This window comes from Heteronotia binoei, chromosome 9, assembly GCF_032191835.1.
Source record: "Heteronotia binoei isolate CCM8104 ecotype False Entrance Well chromosome 9, APGP_CSIRO_Hbin_v1, whole genome shotgun sequence".
Lineage (NCBI taxonomy): Eukaryota > Metazoa > Chordata > Lepidosauria > Squamata > Gekkonidae > Heteronotia > Heteronotia binoei.
Genome location: NC_083231.1, coordinates 96,836,290 through 96,853,197, shown reverse-complemented (window position 1 = coordinate 96,853,197; position 16,908 = coordinate 96,836,290). Strand labels below are relative to the sequence as shown.

At 41.8% G+C, this 16,908-nt stretch overlaps 1 protein-coding gene across 3 annotated transcripts in view; it reads left to right on the top strand.

The window, feature by feature from the left end:
- The window catches only part of GRID2 (glutamate ionotropic receptor delta type subunit 2), a 1,226,781-nt gene that overhangs the window by 1,198,630 nt on the left and 11,243 nt on the right, over positions 1-16,908 (top strand). For 2 of the 3 annotated variants that reach the window (XM_060247053.1, XM_060247052.1), the window contains one exon: positions 13,146-13,386. In XM_060247053.1, the coding sequence (XP_060103036.1) occupies positions 13,146-13,386 (241 nt within the window). Of the gene's footprint in view, positions 1-13,145; positions 13,387-15,603; positions 15,784-16,908 lie in introns of all 3 variants that reach the window. The other variant, XR_009555818.1, reaches the window with a different exon arrangement.

Genomic DNA, 16,908 nt, shown 5'->3' with positions numbered 1-16,908 from the left:
CCATTTTCCTTTAATCTCCCTTGTAATGCTGACCTCAGGAGATCCTGGTTGGCATTCTTTTTTCATCAAGGGCTCATCTCTTCATAACAGAGGAGGTGTGTGCTCTGGGGGTGGTGTGTATGGAAGCTTTCCTGTGAAGATCTGGGCCCATCAGTGAAGTATGAAGGACAAAGAGGGGGTGCAGACATGCTAATAGTGATGTTCTAAGTACAATATGAACAAGGAGTTGCACTACAATACTAGGCACAGCCAGCTAGGAACGGGCTTCAGCAGGCCATGGTCTGCCACGGAGTGAAAGAGGGTAATTTAAGGGTAAATACAGTGTTAGTGAAGATTCTTTATTGCCTCCTTCAAAGCATTGTTTCTACATTAAAAGTATGCAAAAGAATTTCATTATCTGTCAAGCTTTCAAAAATGCAGCACTTAGCAGAATAGCCAAGTATGTTTAAGGATTAAAGGTAAAGGTAATTCCCTGTGCAAGCACCAGTCATTTCCGACTCTGGGGTGATGTTGAATCATGACGTTTTCACGGCAACTTTTTATGGGGTGGCTTGCAATTGCCTTCCCCAGTCATCTACACTTTCCCCCCAGCAAGCTGGGTATTCATTTTACCGACCGCGGAAGGATGGAAGGCTGAGTCAACCTTGAGCCAGCAACTTGAACCCAGCTTCTGACAGAATCAAACTCAGGTCGTGAGCAGAGAGTTTGGACTACAGTACTGCAGCTTTACCACTCTGCGCCACAGGGCTGTTACAGTTTAAGGAATTATACTAACACTACATTTTAAGAATTCTCTGCAGTGCTTATTCTAACAATAAACATAATAAATAGCTCATCTCATATTAATGTGCATTATATTTTAATGTTATGTATTCATCTGTCTGCAGAGGAAATACCCTGCATTCCATATTGGTCCTGAATAGGGAAGGCACATTCCAGGATTCCTTTTGTTCCCCATGAAAAGCACCCCTTCCCCTTTTTTTCACACTGCCTTGATTGCCTTGGCCTTGGGGAGGCTCCCTTCCCCTTCCTGATACCTTCCAAACAATGCTGTTGTTGTTTAAAGCATTAATTAGCTGCCTTTCTCCCTTGCAGATTTCAAGGAGGCTTACAATATAAAACATTTTAAAAGCACACACGATAAAAACAATACAAATAAAACAACATTAAAACACCTGAAAGGTCACAATTTTAAAACTCCAATTAGGACTGGCAATAAATAAAAACTAAATCAGTCAGATCCAGTCCTAAATAAAACTGTCTTCAGCTGCCTCCTGAAGATTGACAGTGAAGGGGGCCAAGCACCCCTCCCTGAGGAGGCTGTTCCATAATTGTGGGGCTGCCACTGAAAAGGTCCTCTTTGGTGTACTCACCAGGCAAGGTTCTTTGATTGGTGGGATAGTCAGGAGGGCCTCTCCTGTTACACCTCAACTAACCTTTTGTTGGGTAATATTAATATATCTTAGCTCAAAATAGTAAGTTTATGAGAGGTGAGGTGAGCAAGGATCTCTGTCAATGTTTACGGAGATAGACCACTGAAAATCCTTTGGTTAAATAATGGATTTTATTATAGGTATTGGTTTTCAAATATTTACATCTCAATCAAACAATTTCAAGCATACAAGAGGAATACAGTGGTTAGCTGAATAAGCGTGGATGGGGGACTCATAGAATCATAGAGTTGGAAGGGATCTCTAGGGTCATCTAGTCCAACCCCCTGCACAATGCAGGAAACTCACAAACACTTCCCCCTAAATTCACAGGATCTTAATTGCTGTCAGATGGCCATCTAGCCTCTGTTTAAAAACCTCCAAGGAAGGAGAACCCTTCTGAGGAAGCCTGTTCCACTGAGGAATCGCTCTAACAGTCAGGAAGTTCTTCCTAATGTTGAGCTGGAAACTCTTTTGATTTAATTTCAACCCATTGATTCTGGTCCTACCTTCTGGGGCCACAGAAAACAATTCCACACCATCTTCTATATGACAGCCCTTCAAGTACTTGAAGATGGTGATCATATCACCTCTCAGCCGCCTCCTCTCCAGGCTAAACATGCCCAGCTCCTTCAACCTTTCCTCATAGGACTTGGTCTGCAGACCCCTCACCATCTTTATCGCCCTCCTCTGGACCCGTTCCAGCTTGTCTTTATCGTTCTTCAAATGTGGTGCCCAAAACTGAACACAATATTCCAGGTGAGGTCTTACCAGAGCAGAGTAAAGCGATGCCATCATATCACATGATCTGGACACTATACTTCTGTTGATACAGCCCAAAATTATTTGCCTTTTTAGCCACCGCATCACACTGTTGACTCATGTTCAGTGTATGATCCACTAAGACCCCTAGATCCTTTTCGCACATACTACTGCTAAGACAAGTCTCCCTCATCCTATAACCTACCTAAATGAAGAACTTTACATTTATCCCTGTTAAAATTCATTTTATTGATTTGAGCCCAGTTTTCCAGCCTGTCAAGGTTATCCTGTATCCTGTTTCTGTCTTCTTCTGTGTTTGCAATCCCCTCCAATTTAGTATCATCTGGAAAGATGATACAATACCTAGATCTTGCAGAGTAGGCTCAGTCAGAGGAAACACGAGGCCTCTGGAGGGAGATTTCTGTTGAGAGAGAATGAAGGCAGGAAGGGATGGAGGGAGGGGAGGATGCCAGGGAAAATGAAAAAATTCCTGAATGGAGGGGAGGGTGGAAAAATCTAATCTTGACAGGTAGGGTTGCCTGTTTTTCTAGGGTCAGTTAAGTCACATCAAGCAATTCAGTTACCCAATGAGGAAGCAGAGTGTCACACCAATGGAAAATCGGGGTGTCATATGTTGAATATCCAATCAGAGATCATTGTGTCATAGACTCATACCCCAATAGAGGAATTTTAATTACACTGGCCAAATGAGTTTTCATGGCCCTGTTTTTCCAAACGGATTCCTTTGAAGCTCTCCAAAAGTGATAGATTTCGTCCTAAATGTCGACATGGATAGGCATCCATCAAGTGTTAAGAGATTGGTTGATTTTGATAGCCTTAGCAGTAATTACAGAAAAACAGAAATTCTATTAGAAGTCAGATTCCCTGGCAGAAATGTGAGACCAGTTTAAAGGTATAACACACATTCACACAAGCCTTTGTGTTTTTCTGCTGTCTTTTCCTGAAGAATAACAGAACATATATACAAACCATTTGTTGTGTTGCAGGGCTCTGGTAACCCTTATATTCTTTTTATGTTTTGAGAACAGGACTTAAAAGGTTGCCAAAAGGAGTGACGGAACTTTTACAGTTCTGCCCACTATGTGTCCCTCTCTGGGCCTGGAATTGTTCCTTTCCAGGAGCAGAAAGATGGATGCTCTTTAGCCTTTCAACACAGCCACCACGTTTGCCCACTCTGTGAACCAGACTTGGCATCATGCCAGTCTGCTTGGGGCCTAGAAGGAACTGGATTTGTCTCCCTTATGCACAAGAAAGACCATTCCAATTCAAATGGGCGTTGCTGTGTCATATTAATATTCTAGGGTTACATTGCAATATCACATTCCAGGAGTGCATTGTTTGGGTATTAAGCCAGGGATCTCTCTCTGGATATCACTCCCTTTGATCCTGTTTCCTCTGATTATTTTGTTCAACAAGGAGAAAAGTGCTTGCAAGGGAGATAGATACCAGGGAACCAGACCAGCATTTCTTCAGCAGATCCAATCACATGTAATTGGCTGGTTGCTTTTTAAAAAGTAAAATTCAATTATCCATTCATGAAATGTTGCATAAGGTATCAGATTTCATGCCTAGCAGTATACCAGTAGGCATGGTTATATAATTTGCAACACAGGTCTGATGAGTAAGCCTCAGTTTTAATTCTATTCAGTAAAGTTTTCCATCAGAATGATTTTTTTTCTAATTATTTTACATTTCTTTAAATGGAAGAACCTGATATGCAAGAATTCCATGTGGAAAGCAACTCTGAATTCAGATGATCATTTTTAAAGCGAAATGATCAGACTGTTCCTATGTCTTTCACGAGGGACATAATGAATTGCACTGTTTCAAACACCAACAATGCAGTCATTGTCTTCAGTGGACTTAGACGGGTATAACTCTGTTCAGGATTGTGCCATAAGTTTCAGTGAGCCACCCAGAAGAACCAGTATGATGCAATATACAAAGTATAGGGTTTGTTCCAGAGAGACATAGGTTCAAATCCATGCTCAGCCATAAACTGCACTTGGGACAATAACTTTTTCTCATTCTAACCTACCTAGCAGGATTGTTGTAAAGATACATTGCTGAACTTCTAGGAGGAACAGTAGGATACAGATGTTTCTATATAGAGCTGGCAAAGATCATGAAGGAAGCTTGCTTAAGCATAGTTGTTTTCTGTAGACTGTAAGCACTGAAAAACAGGGTTACCTGAGGGCCGGTAAGGACTGAACAGTGACTTATAAATACCCTAAAACAAAAATAAAATACATTATTGCATGTACCCAACAGCATTCATGTGATTGGACATATGGGTAATAAAGCTGCATTGCACAATTTTCCTGATTTTTTCTTTTCTTCCTTTCCTTTTTGGTGGTGGGTGGATCAGGTGAATCACAGGTACATTAGAATGCCTGGATACCTGAGTCACTGATAATAGATTGTGCTGCTCTGCATCTGAAATTAACAACAGGGAGAATTATGATTACTGTTATTATCATCTATCATTTAAACAGTGTTGTTAAAACTTGCAAAGTCCCCAATGGATTTCTCTGTCGCTATCGTATCAGAGATGGATAACTGAGGTTGAGAGAGAGTAATTCCCATGCAGTAGGCTGGATCCAATCATGATATTGAATAAATAGTTATTCGGCTGCTCATGGAATGAGATTGCCACTAAAAGGCTCCTTTCTTGAGCACAAAGGTAAATTACCATCCAACCCTATGGCTTGGATTCAGCAAAATAATGCCCTTGGCAAAGGTAGGACTTGAATTAGCTTCCTTGTATCTAATTCCAGTTCTACTTAACTAGGCAAGGAATTGCTTATTTTTAACTGAAGTTCAGTTTTATCTCTACATAAAATACTATGGCATTGAGAAGAGTAAGTCAGAATTAGTTATTTTTAGAAGAATTAATCAGTACTATAATTGCTTAGGAACGCTGTTTCTCATATTCATCTCTGTGGATGTCACTTTGATAACTGACTGGTTTATGATAATTTATTGTGAGTTCCTAAAACTATACAGCATATAGAACTATTATTCCATATTTACTACCAGGAAATTGAAAGTTACCAGATGCAATAAACACAAGATAGGCAAGAAAAGCTAGTATGTTTGAAAGTTCAAAGAAAATTCACATTTTTTCCAAACTCTACTATGTCTAAGTTCACAGAGAGCTTCTTGAGTGCTCGTCTTGGATTAAAAAGGGTTCTAGAGTGTTGGGGGCGGGGAGAAGTATGACCCAGTACTGCTTGTAATATAGGAAACTAAACCTCAGCCACTTCAGGAAATTTTCATCCTCAACAAACAACAACTGCAGTGTTGCCAGCAGGGGTGGGGGGGCAAACCTAGGCCGACAGCAAGAGGAAGGGGCCCCATGAGATGAAGAGCCACAGAGGCTGGTGGGCCAGAGACAAGTATATGGCCCTGAGACCAAGAGGGGACTGATTCCCCTTAATAAAGAGAGTCTAGCCTGGCCTGATACCCATTCCATGCATTGCAACTAACTGGTGATATCCACCAGGCTGTGGGAGGAGAAGGCATGCCCATAGGGTTGCCAGCCTCTAGGTAGGCCCTGGAGATCTCCTGCTTTTATAACTGATCTCCAGCTGGCAGAGATCAGCTCTCCTGGAGAAAAAGGCTGCTTTGAAGGGTGGGCTCTATGGCATTGTACCATCCTGAGGCCCCTCCCTTCCCCAAACCTACCCTCTCCTAGATTCACCCCTCCCAAAGTCTCTAGGGATTTTCCAGCACAGACCTGGCAACCCTATGCCCAAGGGACTGCAAGGGCTAAGAAAGTCAGAAAAGAGAGAGGTCAGGAAATGACCTTGGGGGTGGGTCCAGAAGTTAGGTTGAGCACTAAAGGTGAATACTCTGTCAAATGGACAGAGGAGAAGAAGCAAGAGGAATGTCCACCGGAGGGTGACTTAATGTAGAGTGGGAAGCGGGTGTTGAATTGTTTTTTGGTGTTTTGCTGACAATGGGGAGCACAGCATGGAGGTCCAGCATTTGCCTCTCCTGCTGCAGGCCCCAGTCCTACAGGTGTGATTATTTTCTTTCTGGGTTGACCTTTGGCATTTTAATTCCATTCTATTTGTTTGGGTTGTTTGTGTGGAGGAGGAAGGTAAAGGAGATTGTGAGCTGCTCTGAGACTGAGATTCAGAGTGAAGCATGGGATACAAATCCAATATCTTCTTCAAACAGAGCCAGTTTGGTGTAGTGACTAAGTGTGTGGATGATTAACTGGGAGAACTGGGTTTGATTCTCCACTCCTCCACTTGTATTTGCTGGAATGGCCTTGGGTCAGCCATAGCTATCACAGAGCTGTCCTTGAAAGGGCAGCTTCTGGGAGAGCTCTGTCAGCCCCACTCACCTCATAAGGTGTCTGTTGTGGGGGAAGAAGATAAAAGAGATTGTAAGCCACTCTGAGACTCTGATTCAGAGAGAAGGGTGGGGTATAAATCTATGGTCTTCTGCTGCTGCTGCTGCTAGGTATTTTAAAATATTTTAAATAAAGATCTCTTTTTGCTCCTAAATTAAATATTGCGTACTGATGTTGCTTTTCTTGAGTGCAATTTTACTGTGTATTGAGTGCAATTTTATTGTGGCAGTTTACACTGATTGCCTCTGCTTACGGAGGCAGCCTAATGAACCGATGACTGAGAGATGGTATAGAAATAATTTCAATAAATAAATAAAATGCAAACAACGTAGGGTGTATTTACGTGATAAACAATCTTGGAAGTTTGTTTCCCATATCTGTATTTTATGTGGGGTTTGGGGGTCATTTGTAATAGCCCATTCCAATTGCTGTTTTCACAAGCCCTGAGCTTTCATACTCAAAGTTGGGCAAAGATATAAAGCCAGGGGACTGACTTCCAGGGAGGTGGGAGCCAGTGCCTCACAGAAGCATTTCCAACAGGCACAGAGGTAATGCTATTGATGGCTCTTTGTTGATTTGTACTGAAGCACTCCTTCTCCCTCCTCTGACCACCGTTTCACATTATTGATTTCCTTTGGCTTCTCCCTGTGGTTGCTTTTTTTAAAAAGTTCATTCTGGTTCGACTTAAAAAAAAGTGATTTGGCTTCCTGTATTACATATAATGCTGGATGAGCACCTGTTTTGCAGGCTTTTTTCTTGGCAGGTGTCTATTTCTTCTGTGCATAGATAGTGCTTTGTAATGGTATATTCTGCCAGTAGGTAGCGCTGTTGGGTAAACTTATTTCAGCTATTGCAGACATTGTGACAGAAAGCTGCTACGACAGCAGCATCTAGTGACAGAATAATTTCACCAGTCAAAGCAAAGGCTGGAAGCATCCACATGAAGCTGCCTTATACTGAATCAGAGCACTGGTACATCAGCTCAGCATAGTCTACTCCAGGGCTTTTTTTGTAGAAAAAGCCCAGCAGGAATTCATTTGCATATTAGACCACACCCCTGACATTACCATTGTTTCACACAGGGGTCTTTTGTAGGAAAAGCCCTGCAGGAACTCATTTACATATTAGGCCACACTCCCTGACACCAAGCCAACTGGAACTGCGTTCCTGTGTGTTCCTGCTCAAAAAAAAAAAAAAAAAACCTGGTCTCCTCAGCCTGGCAGCAGCTCTGCAGGATCTCAGGAAGAGGTCTTTCACATCACCTACAATCTGTTTCTTTCTTTTTAAAAAAAATATTAACCTGGGATTGATTAATTGATTCGATTTATAAACCTCCCTTCCCCAGTGTACAACATATGCCAATACATCAATAAATTTAAATAATGAACAGTAAAACCAATTACAGGTGCAGGGGATCAATATTCCCTCTGTGCTGAGTTAGTGTGAGCTAGCTCACAGTTTTTTAGCTGTTGGCTCACATATTTTTGTCTGAGCTCAGGAAAGATGGCCCCTGAGCAAACTGATTTATGCAGTAGCTCACAACTTTAATGCCAGTAGCTCATGAAGTAGAATTTTTGCTTACAAGACTCCACAGCTTAGAGGGAACATTGCTGGGTTTCTAACCCAGAGAAGATGCCTATTTAAACTACCATCCAGAAAAAGTGGTAAACATATTGTAAATTGCTGTGTTGAACTTGTACCTCGTTCCACTTCATTCCTAGTATCATGACTAAAAGCTTTCATATCATTTTGGGGGGGAAATTGATCATCTCATCTGAATGCAACCCCTTGAGGCCAGAGTCCAAAACTAAAATCTTAAAGCAAGCCTTTCTTTGGCTTGTTGCAGCAAGGCGCTAATTCGTTTCTCATGGAAAGCATCATCTGTGTGGAGTAGAATTATTTCCATAATGTCATTTTACAAGAGCTTGACTTCTATCACTTCCTCTCATCATTGGTTTTCAAGGAAGAAAAGGCGCAGCAGCTGAAGAAATGCTTTCCAGTTAACGTGCCCTGGTATATTCAGTATTACATGCTTCCTCAAGCCATCTGTTAAAGAGCTTGTGGCTTTCTCTGGAAGTGCCGTTTAACTTCTGACTCTTAGGAATATATAGCTAGAAAAAGAGAAGCTGATGTACGTGCTCATCACTGCTTTATTTGCTATACTTTGCATTCCTAATAATACCACCTTCCCTCTGAAATATTCAGAAAGCATTAATTAGCACACCATTCCTAGAGATGCATAAATGTGATATTTCACATGACATGTACTGATTTAGCCACATAGTAAAAGCAAGCAGAGCAGTTCCACCCTGCTGTGCCAGTGTTGTTATAGGGGCAATGCATTATAACTAGGGATGCCAACTTTCAGGTGGTGTCTGGAGATCTTCTGGGATCACAACTGATCTCCAGGCAGCAGAGATCAGTTAACCTGGAGAAAATTGCTGCTTTGGATGATGGACTCTATGGCATTATACCCCTCTGAAGACCCTCCCCTCTCCCAAACCCTGCCTTCCTCAGGCTCTGCACCCCCCCCCCCAAATCCTCAGGTATTTCTCAATCCAAAACTGGCAGCCCTAATTATAACAATGGATTACTTATAAGGATCCAAAAAAATTGCATCTGATGGACAGTGGCTGTGTTCATCTGCAGCAAAACCAAACAAGAATCTGGACTAGAGCCCAGTTCATCAGATGTATGTAGTGGGGTTTTCACTACCCACGCATACATACTAAGGCACTAGTGCAGAAATCACTAACTGCTTCTTTAATGCAGCAAATCATGCCTTAGCACAAAATCACCAAGCGCCTCACTGTGTGCAATGGAGAGAATCTCAAAAGGGATAATGTGCGCATAAACCACATAGAAAAGATTTTAATTTGATTTAATTATCATATCTCACCCATCCCACTGGTCCGCTGCACAGCTCTCTTTCTCCCCCCCCCCCCCCATCCTCCAAGAGGGCAACACGTGCTGCTAGTGAGAAAGCTAGTTCAAATACCTAGCTCACTTTCCCTGTCAGGACATAGATTTCTTTACATGTTATATTTAACACATGATCCCAACAAGGACTGGCAGAAAGATGCCAAGTTCCCCATGAGAGCTCAATTCTAAAGCGTCACAGAGGCCCAATTCAGACTGGGGGCACAACTCAGGGGAAGGAACTTTAGAAGGTGAGACTTTAGAATTGAATTCCCATGGGGAATTGCAGCTGGCAGTCCCTACCGGGATCATGTGTTAAATGCAGGGTTGCCAAGTCCAATTAGGCTTGCCAATCCCCAGGTCCCAGTGGGGGTTCTCCCACTTTCCCAGGCCCCTTCCCGCCCCCAGTCAGCTGGCCGACGGGGGGAAGCCCCACCCCCACAGCCCCCATGTGCCTTTCCCCTTCCCAATCCCTCGCTTCAGAGTAGCCAGAAAAGGGGGGGGGGAATGTCTGCTGGGCACTTCGTTATTCCCTATGTGCAGATAGATTCTCATAGGGTATAATGGGGGATTGATCTGGAGTTATCGGGGGCTCTGGGGGGGCTGTGTTTTGAGATGTAGGCACCAAATTTTCAGCATAGCATCCAGTGCCTCTCCCCAAAATACCCCCCAAGTTTCAAAATGATTGGACCAGGGGGTCCAATTCTACAAGCCCTCAAAGAAGGTGCCCCTACCCATCATTATTTCCTGTGGAAGGAAGGCATTTAAAAAGGTGTGCGGTCCCTTTCAATGGGATGGCCACCACTCCCTTGGAAGTTCAATGATGCTTGTCACACCCTTGCTCCTGGCTCCACCTCCAAAGTCCCCAGAGATTTCTTGGATTGGACTTGACAACCTTAAGTCCAATTCAAGAAATATCTGGGAAATTTGGGGATGGAGCCAGGAGACTTTGGTAGTGGAGCCAGGAACAAGGTTGTGACAAGCATGGTTGAATTCCAAAGGAAGTTCTGGCCATCACATTTAAAGTGACCACACACCTTTTAAATTCCTTCCCTTCACTGGAAATAATGAAGGATAGGAAAACCTGCTTTTTGGGGGGGGTCATAGAATTGGACCCCCTGGTCCAATCCTTTTGAAACTTGGAAGGCTTTCTGAGAAGCACTGGATGCTATACTGCAAATTTGATGCCTCTACCTCAAAAAAACAGGCCTGCCAGAGCCCCAGATACCCATAACTCAATTCTCCATTATACCCTATGGGAATTGGTCTCCATAGGGAATAATGGAGTGTCCAGGAGATACTTCCCTCCCCCCACCACTTTCTGATGACCCTGAAGTGGGGGGAGGGCCTCCAAACTGGGGGATCCTCTGCACCCACCTGGGAATTGGCAACCGAAGTTGAATGTAACATGTAGTTTTGGGCCTTAATCTCTCTTTCTCACTCTCTCTGCTCCTCTCTTTGCCAGGAGAGTTTTCTTCCAACTCTTGGCTAAAACCCTCCAGATAAGAGCCAAAAGTCCTTAGACCTTCAGCATCTCCAGCCACTCCCAGACCTTAAGTACCTGCACAGGAGAGAAAGCACCACCCACACTGGATTTTCAAGCTGGCAGCCATCTTGCCACATTTCCCTCTACTGCAAAACATCTCTTTTACTGGGAGCAGGAGGTGTTCTTAACACAAAACTTCAAAAAGTTTAACCAGCTAGTCTCTTGAGTGAGAAGGGGGCACCCCTCACATTTACAAATTATGAGGATGTTTATTCTAATTGGTAACTCTGTTTAAAAATAACAAACTCTAAAAAAAACCCTTTGTTTAAAGTCTTATGATGTTTTACTGCCTGGTGGATTTTCAGTTCTGGAGTCTGGGAGCAGCAGTGATGTAAGCCTTTTTTTGTGCAGAGGCTGCCACCTTGTGGGATGTCCACACATTACGAAGTGCAAGGTTGCTGTCAAATTAAGGTTGACATTGCCTATAGTAAGGACCCTTTTTTTAACACGCAGTTTTCAGTGACTAATATTATCCTCCAAACTGTCCTCCATTATTCTCCCATGCAAAACCCTTTGAAAATTAATGGCAAATTGTGCAGCAGCAGAGCTATGCAATAGATTTCTCCTGTGCTCACAGACCCTAGCACATGTTAACTCCTAATCTTAAATGACTGAAATAAATTGCTAGGATATTTCACTGATTATGAATAGTGGAAGGTTTGACTTTTGGCCCTCATTAAAAAAAAGACAGAACTCACCTTGATTCTACTATCATTGGCCTTGATATATAATTTCTGCAAATGAAAGGTTTAATCACCTCTTCCCACATCTGCAACTCTTCTGCTTAGCTATAAAATTCATATTTCTGAGTACTGCCTATTTTTGATATCTGGGAAGAGCTATTTCCTATCCATTAAAATCCATTAGTGAGCATACCATTAGGAATCTATCTCTGCTCAAAACAGAAGCTTAATGTTTGTGCGTCGTTACACGCAAATGTCTTCTGTTAAGAAAGATGTTATTAAGGACTATACTGGCAAATGGAACATCAATTTACTAATGAGAATCAAAGAATTATGCAACTTAAGGAATATAAAATAGAAAGTAGCTATTTCTAGAGGAGATGCACACATAACATACACAAATCCATTAGTGCCACCATTTAACCAGTTGCAAGGTATGTGACTTTTTTCTAGCTGATACACAAGATTTTAAAGAATTACATGCAAAACAGTCTTTACTCTTAGAATCTTAAGAATGAAAGCATAAGCAATAGAGACAGGGCTACAGGCATTACCAGCTAAAGTTTGCTCAAGTCCAGATAATTTTGATGGGAACATCCTAAGCAACAGGACTTTAAAGGGTTCTGGCTGGCCCATGCAGTGTCTTAATTAGAGCTCAGATGCTCACAGTGCTGGTTCTTTGTTGTAGCCAGAACTGTGTGAAGCGGCTCAGGGAAAGCCACTTATCTTTCTTCCCAGAACATCCCACAGTCCCTGCTGCAGCCAGCCATCATGGCCATCAACCGCATCGAGTGAAACAATGTACGATCATTCAGCAATATAGAGACAATTCTGTAGGTATCTATCACGCCAGAAGCAAAGCTTAAGGTGGCCATGCCTCTGCTGAGTGTTCATTGTGTGCAATTAAAGTCAGGATGGACTGTGAAAGTGTGTTGGTGCCCTGTTCTTCCACATCACACTGTTTTATGTTTTCTGAACTTGATGTTTTCTGAGCCTACACAGGCCTTCCACTCATTTTCTGCTGTGTCAGCAGCAGCGGTAGGTTAGACATGCAGCATTTAGCTATTGCATCCTAGTCCTAAACACAGTGGGCACAGAGTAAGACATGCTTAAGCTCCAGTGATGTCAGGGGGCACATAATTGCAGTGGATTGTAACCATTATGTGGATGTAATTCTCATGGGCTTAAATGTAACTAAAGGCAACATAAACTGGAATTTGAGCATAGATGGTAGTTTTGTAGCTTGGTCATTTAAAAAATTAAGCATTAGTTAGTTGGTATTGATGTAGCCTTGTAATTGGATACCAGAACCACCTATTTTGAGAAGGTTGGGTTTCTTTTCCTAACCATCTGGGCTTTGGGATGTATGTTCATCTTTGCTGCTAACGGACTTTGGTATGATTTTGTGGTTTCTCCCCAAGGATTCTAGAACTTCAGCAGAATGGACACATGGATCTACTGAAGCATAAGTGGTGGCCAAAGAATGGCCAGTGTGACCTGTACTCTTCTGTGGATCCCAAATATAAAGGAGGGGCTTTGGACATTAAGAGCTTTGCGGGTGTATTTTGCATACTGGCAGCAGGAATTGTTCTCTCCTGTTTAATTGCAATGTTGGAAACATGGTGGAATAAAAGAAAAGGTTCTCGGGTTCCTTCAAAAGAGGTATGAGACCCTTCCATTTCATCATAGCATTAGAGGTGAGAAGGAAAATGTGTATTTTGAAATGCTATGCATAGCTGTCTAACCACCAAAATGTGAAAATTTAATATATTTGTCTCAAGAAGAAGTTGGTATCACAGCAGAGTCCAACACAGAGTTACATAGTTTTTGCCATTGATGTCAGTGGGACTTAATTGCATATAACTGTGCAGTGGATAATGGCTACTCCAAATTACTGTTCTCTGTTGAATTTTATAAATAATAATTAAGCATTATTAATAATGAGCAATTAATATTTTCTTGGTGTTGGTAAGATCCATGTTCTACAGTTGTCTGATAGCTGAAACTTTTAATTAGTTTAATTGGTAAATTAACCATTAAAGCTTTAGTTGATTACTTAGTTGGGTAAAATTTTAATCAGTGAACATGTAACTTGCTTACTCTAAAGTCATTTTCATCCTGGTAAAGTAGAGTAATAAGGGGGGGGACACATTGGAAACAGTCTTTCCACAATTTGTGATAATTTTTATCTAATAAAATGTAAATTCTCTTATATTTCCCTCATATCTCAAAAAGCCACAAATGCAAGTATATGCCAATATACTAATTAATTGGTTAAAAGGTAGAACATTAATTAAAATAAAATGCTTGTTGTATTCCTTTAAAAAGCACAAAGCTTTTTAAAATATTTAGGGATTGATATTTTTAAAAAGTTAAATGGGCACAAGTCTCATTGCAATCGGTGTGATTTAAGCTGGCTAACTCTGTATTGTATTCTTAAACTTTTAAGTCTGTCTCAGCTCTTTAATCAGTGATTTAGTTTAAACAATGACAGCCAATGAGCATTGATGGTCTTAACAAAAGTGCAAACTAAGATGCAAACTGATTTTTTTTTTCAGTGTATTTCAATGTAGAAAGAGAACCAAAGAGTTATTTGTATCCGGAGGTATAGGCCTAAACAGTGGGATTGTTTGTTGACCAGCAGAGCTCGATGCCATATCACAAGTTGTTTCTAAATACTCTCATTTCCAAAATACAATAAATTGTTTGAGAAGACCTGAACCTCTTTGGCATGCATAACTAATTGAATGGTTGTCTGGATCTAGACCACTTGGGTCCAGATCTTAGGATCTGATTTACTAGCTCTCCAGGCAACAAACACCTTTGTGGACCATCATTACTACAAAAGCATCTATTAACTGCTTTAATATTCTTAATAGGACCACTTCACACATTATATTTTGGGATGTTCCAAATATATATTTAAAAAGTGAATGCAGTGGAATGTTTCAGGTACACACATCAGTAAGCTGCAGTTCACTAAATCCCTCTCTGTCATTCTTGTATGGTGCCAAACCAGATTTGTCCATACATAATGCGTGAAACGGCCCTAATTTGTTTTCATCGGCTTTCCAAATTCCCATCTACCTATTTTTCTCTTAGAGAATGGAACGCATTTACAAAATTCATCACCATCTATTAATTCAATGTGAACTTGCACTTGATTTTACACAGCACAGAAAGTGTTTATTTTAAAGCATGTTTTCTTGTCTGTTTTGATGCATTGATCTAAATTTCTGAATTGCTCATTTTCAGGCAGCCATTTTTCATAGCAAATATGTCTTGTATATGTCAGACTACTGACAAAAGGGGAAGTGTGACAGTATCCATCAGCCTAGGGTTCAGATTTATCAGACTGATGTTTAAAGGAGACTCTGTACAAACTTCACCCTTGTGACTTACCTCCCAAGGTCAAAAAGGCTCCTTAGGCACTTCAGATGTTGAACATTTAAAATGTGGGGGGACCAGACCCTGTGAAGTGTACTCTTGGTTATGTAATATATGATTTGCAGGCTTGCAACTGAGTTGATGAATTCAGGTTACCCTGCAAAGTTTCATTTATCAATGGAACCTTGCATGAAAATATGTACTGAATACCCTCTTTATTCAATGCACAGGGTTCATTCAGTGCTGCAAAGGTTACAAACTAATCTTCTTAACATTCATTTTGATGATCCATGAAATCCATTGGCTCTTCTAGAGCCCCAAATTGGAGGCGATATTAGGCCAACTTATCCAAGGGCTGCCTTGTGTTCCAGAATGCAAGCTTCTTCTCACTCCTTTTTTTTTTGTACTGAAAAATTGCCTTATGGTTGTGAAGATAACTTTCCAGTTGTGAACCAAAGTAACCCATGCAGTCATGTCTGCTTGTGTCTGCAGACAGCCTTAAACAATAGCTCTGAGAGAAGTGTGACCTGTCCCCATTAATCTCAATGGGATGTAAACTCTGAAGCCTGGTGATAATTTAAATGTCCCCATTGTTGAATATTTCACTGTTGATCAAGGGACGCGTGAAGGAAGAGGAACAATCATTTTATGGAGCTATGCACAAACCATCCTGTGAGTGGTGTCTCATTTTGATGTCTTCAGGGGTCAAAGTGTGGGTCGTGGGGTGGCATTTGGGAGAATATCACTAAGCTTTTCCTTTTATTTTCTTTCTGACATCAGCTGAGATAATGTATCATTCTGGGATGTAACAGACTCAACAGTGACACTGCAGAGACTTGCAAAATTCCAAATTTTAAAGAAACTGAGTGAAAGAAGAAAGGGAGCCAAATAAGAGCTAACAGAGGAAGCCTTTAAAAATATGTTTATGTGGGCAGTTTTTAAAAAAAAATTAAGACAAGCTAACTCAGTGGTTTTCAGCATTTGCAAACCTGGGACTCGCTGAGGAGCAAGCATGCAAGAGGAAGTCATGTGACAAGAAGAGGGAAAGCCAGAATTATGACCTCATTGCTGCCAATGCCAGTACCATGGGCTGCAGACCAAAGGAATTGGAAAACAGGCCCATACCCACAGGGGTGTCCCACAAATGGACACCCTCCACAAATAGCCAGGCACCCTCCTCAAACACCTGAGTTTCCCGCCTCCCCCTTTTAAAGCGCCTGCCTGGCTTGCTGGGAGGCAGTCAACAGGAAATTCAGGGATGGATGCAGAGATTTAAAGAGAGAGGGAGGGAGGGAAACCCTCTCTCTACATACACACACACTCACTCAGTCAACATACACATGTGCATGCACACAGGCAAGCACCATCCCTCCGTGCCGAAGAAAAGTCTTTTGCATTCAGAAGACAGCTGCCACCATGGCTTCCCTGACCAGTCACTTTGCAAAAAGGCTCCTTGCAGCTGGTCACTGCATTGCACAAGCCAGTTGAGACATCTGCAAGGTGAGTGGGTTTTTTAAAGGCAACCTCAATCCCCTGGCTTTAATGCTAGAGGATTTTTCTTTCCCACCCACCCACCTGGACTTGCTTCTATTTACTGGTGATTGATCGGATGCCAGCTTTCAGAGAAGGTGTCAGGCTTCTGCTCTCTTGCCCACATTACATCCCCCACCCCCAATTTAAAAAACACTTAAATCTTTTATTTCCCTAACGACAACAACCCTATGATTTAGTGAGCTCTACTGAACTAAGCCTTGGTCCCCCTTACCTAAAATTTTCTAGATATGGGGCTGGTTGGAA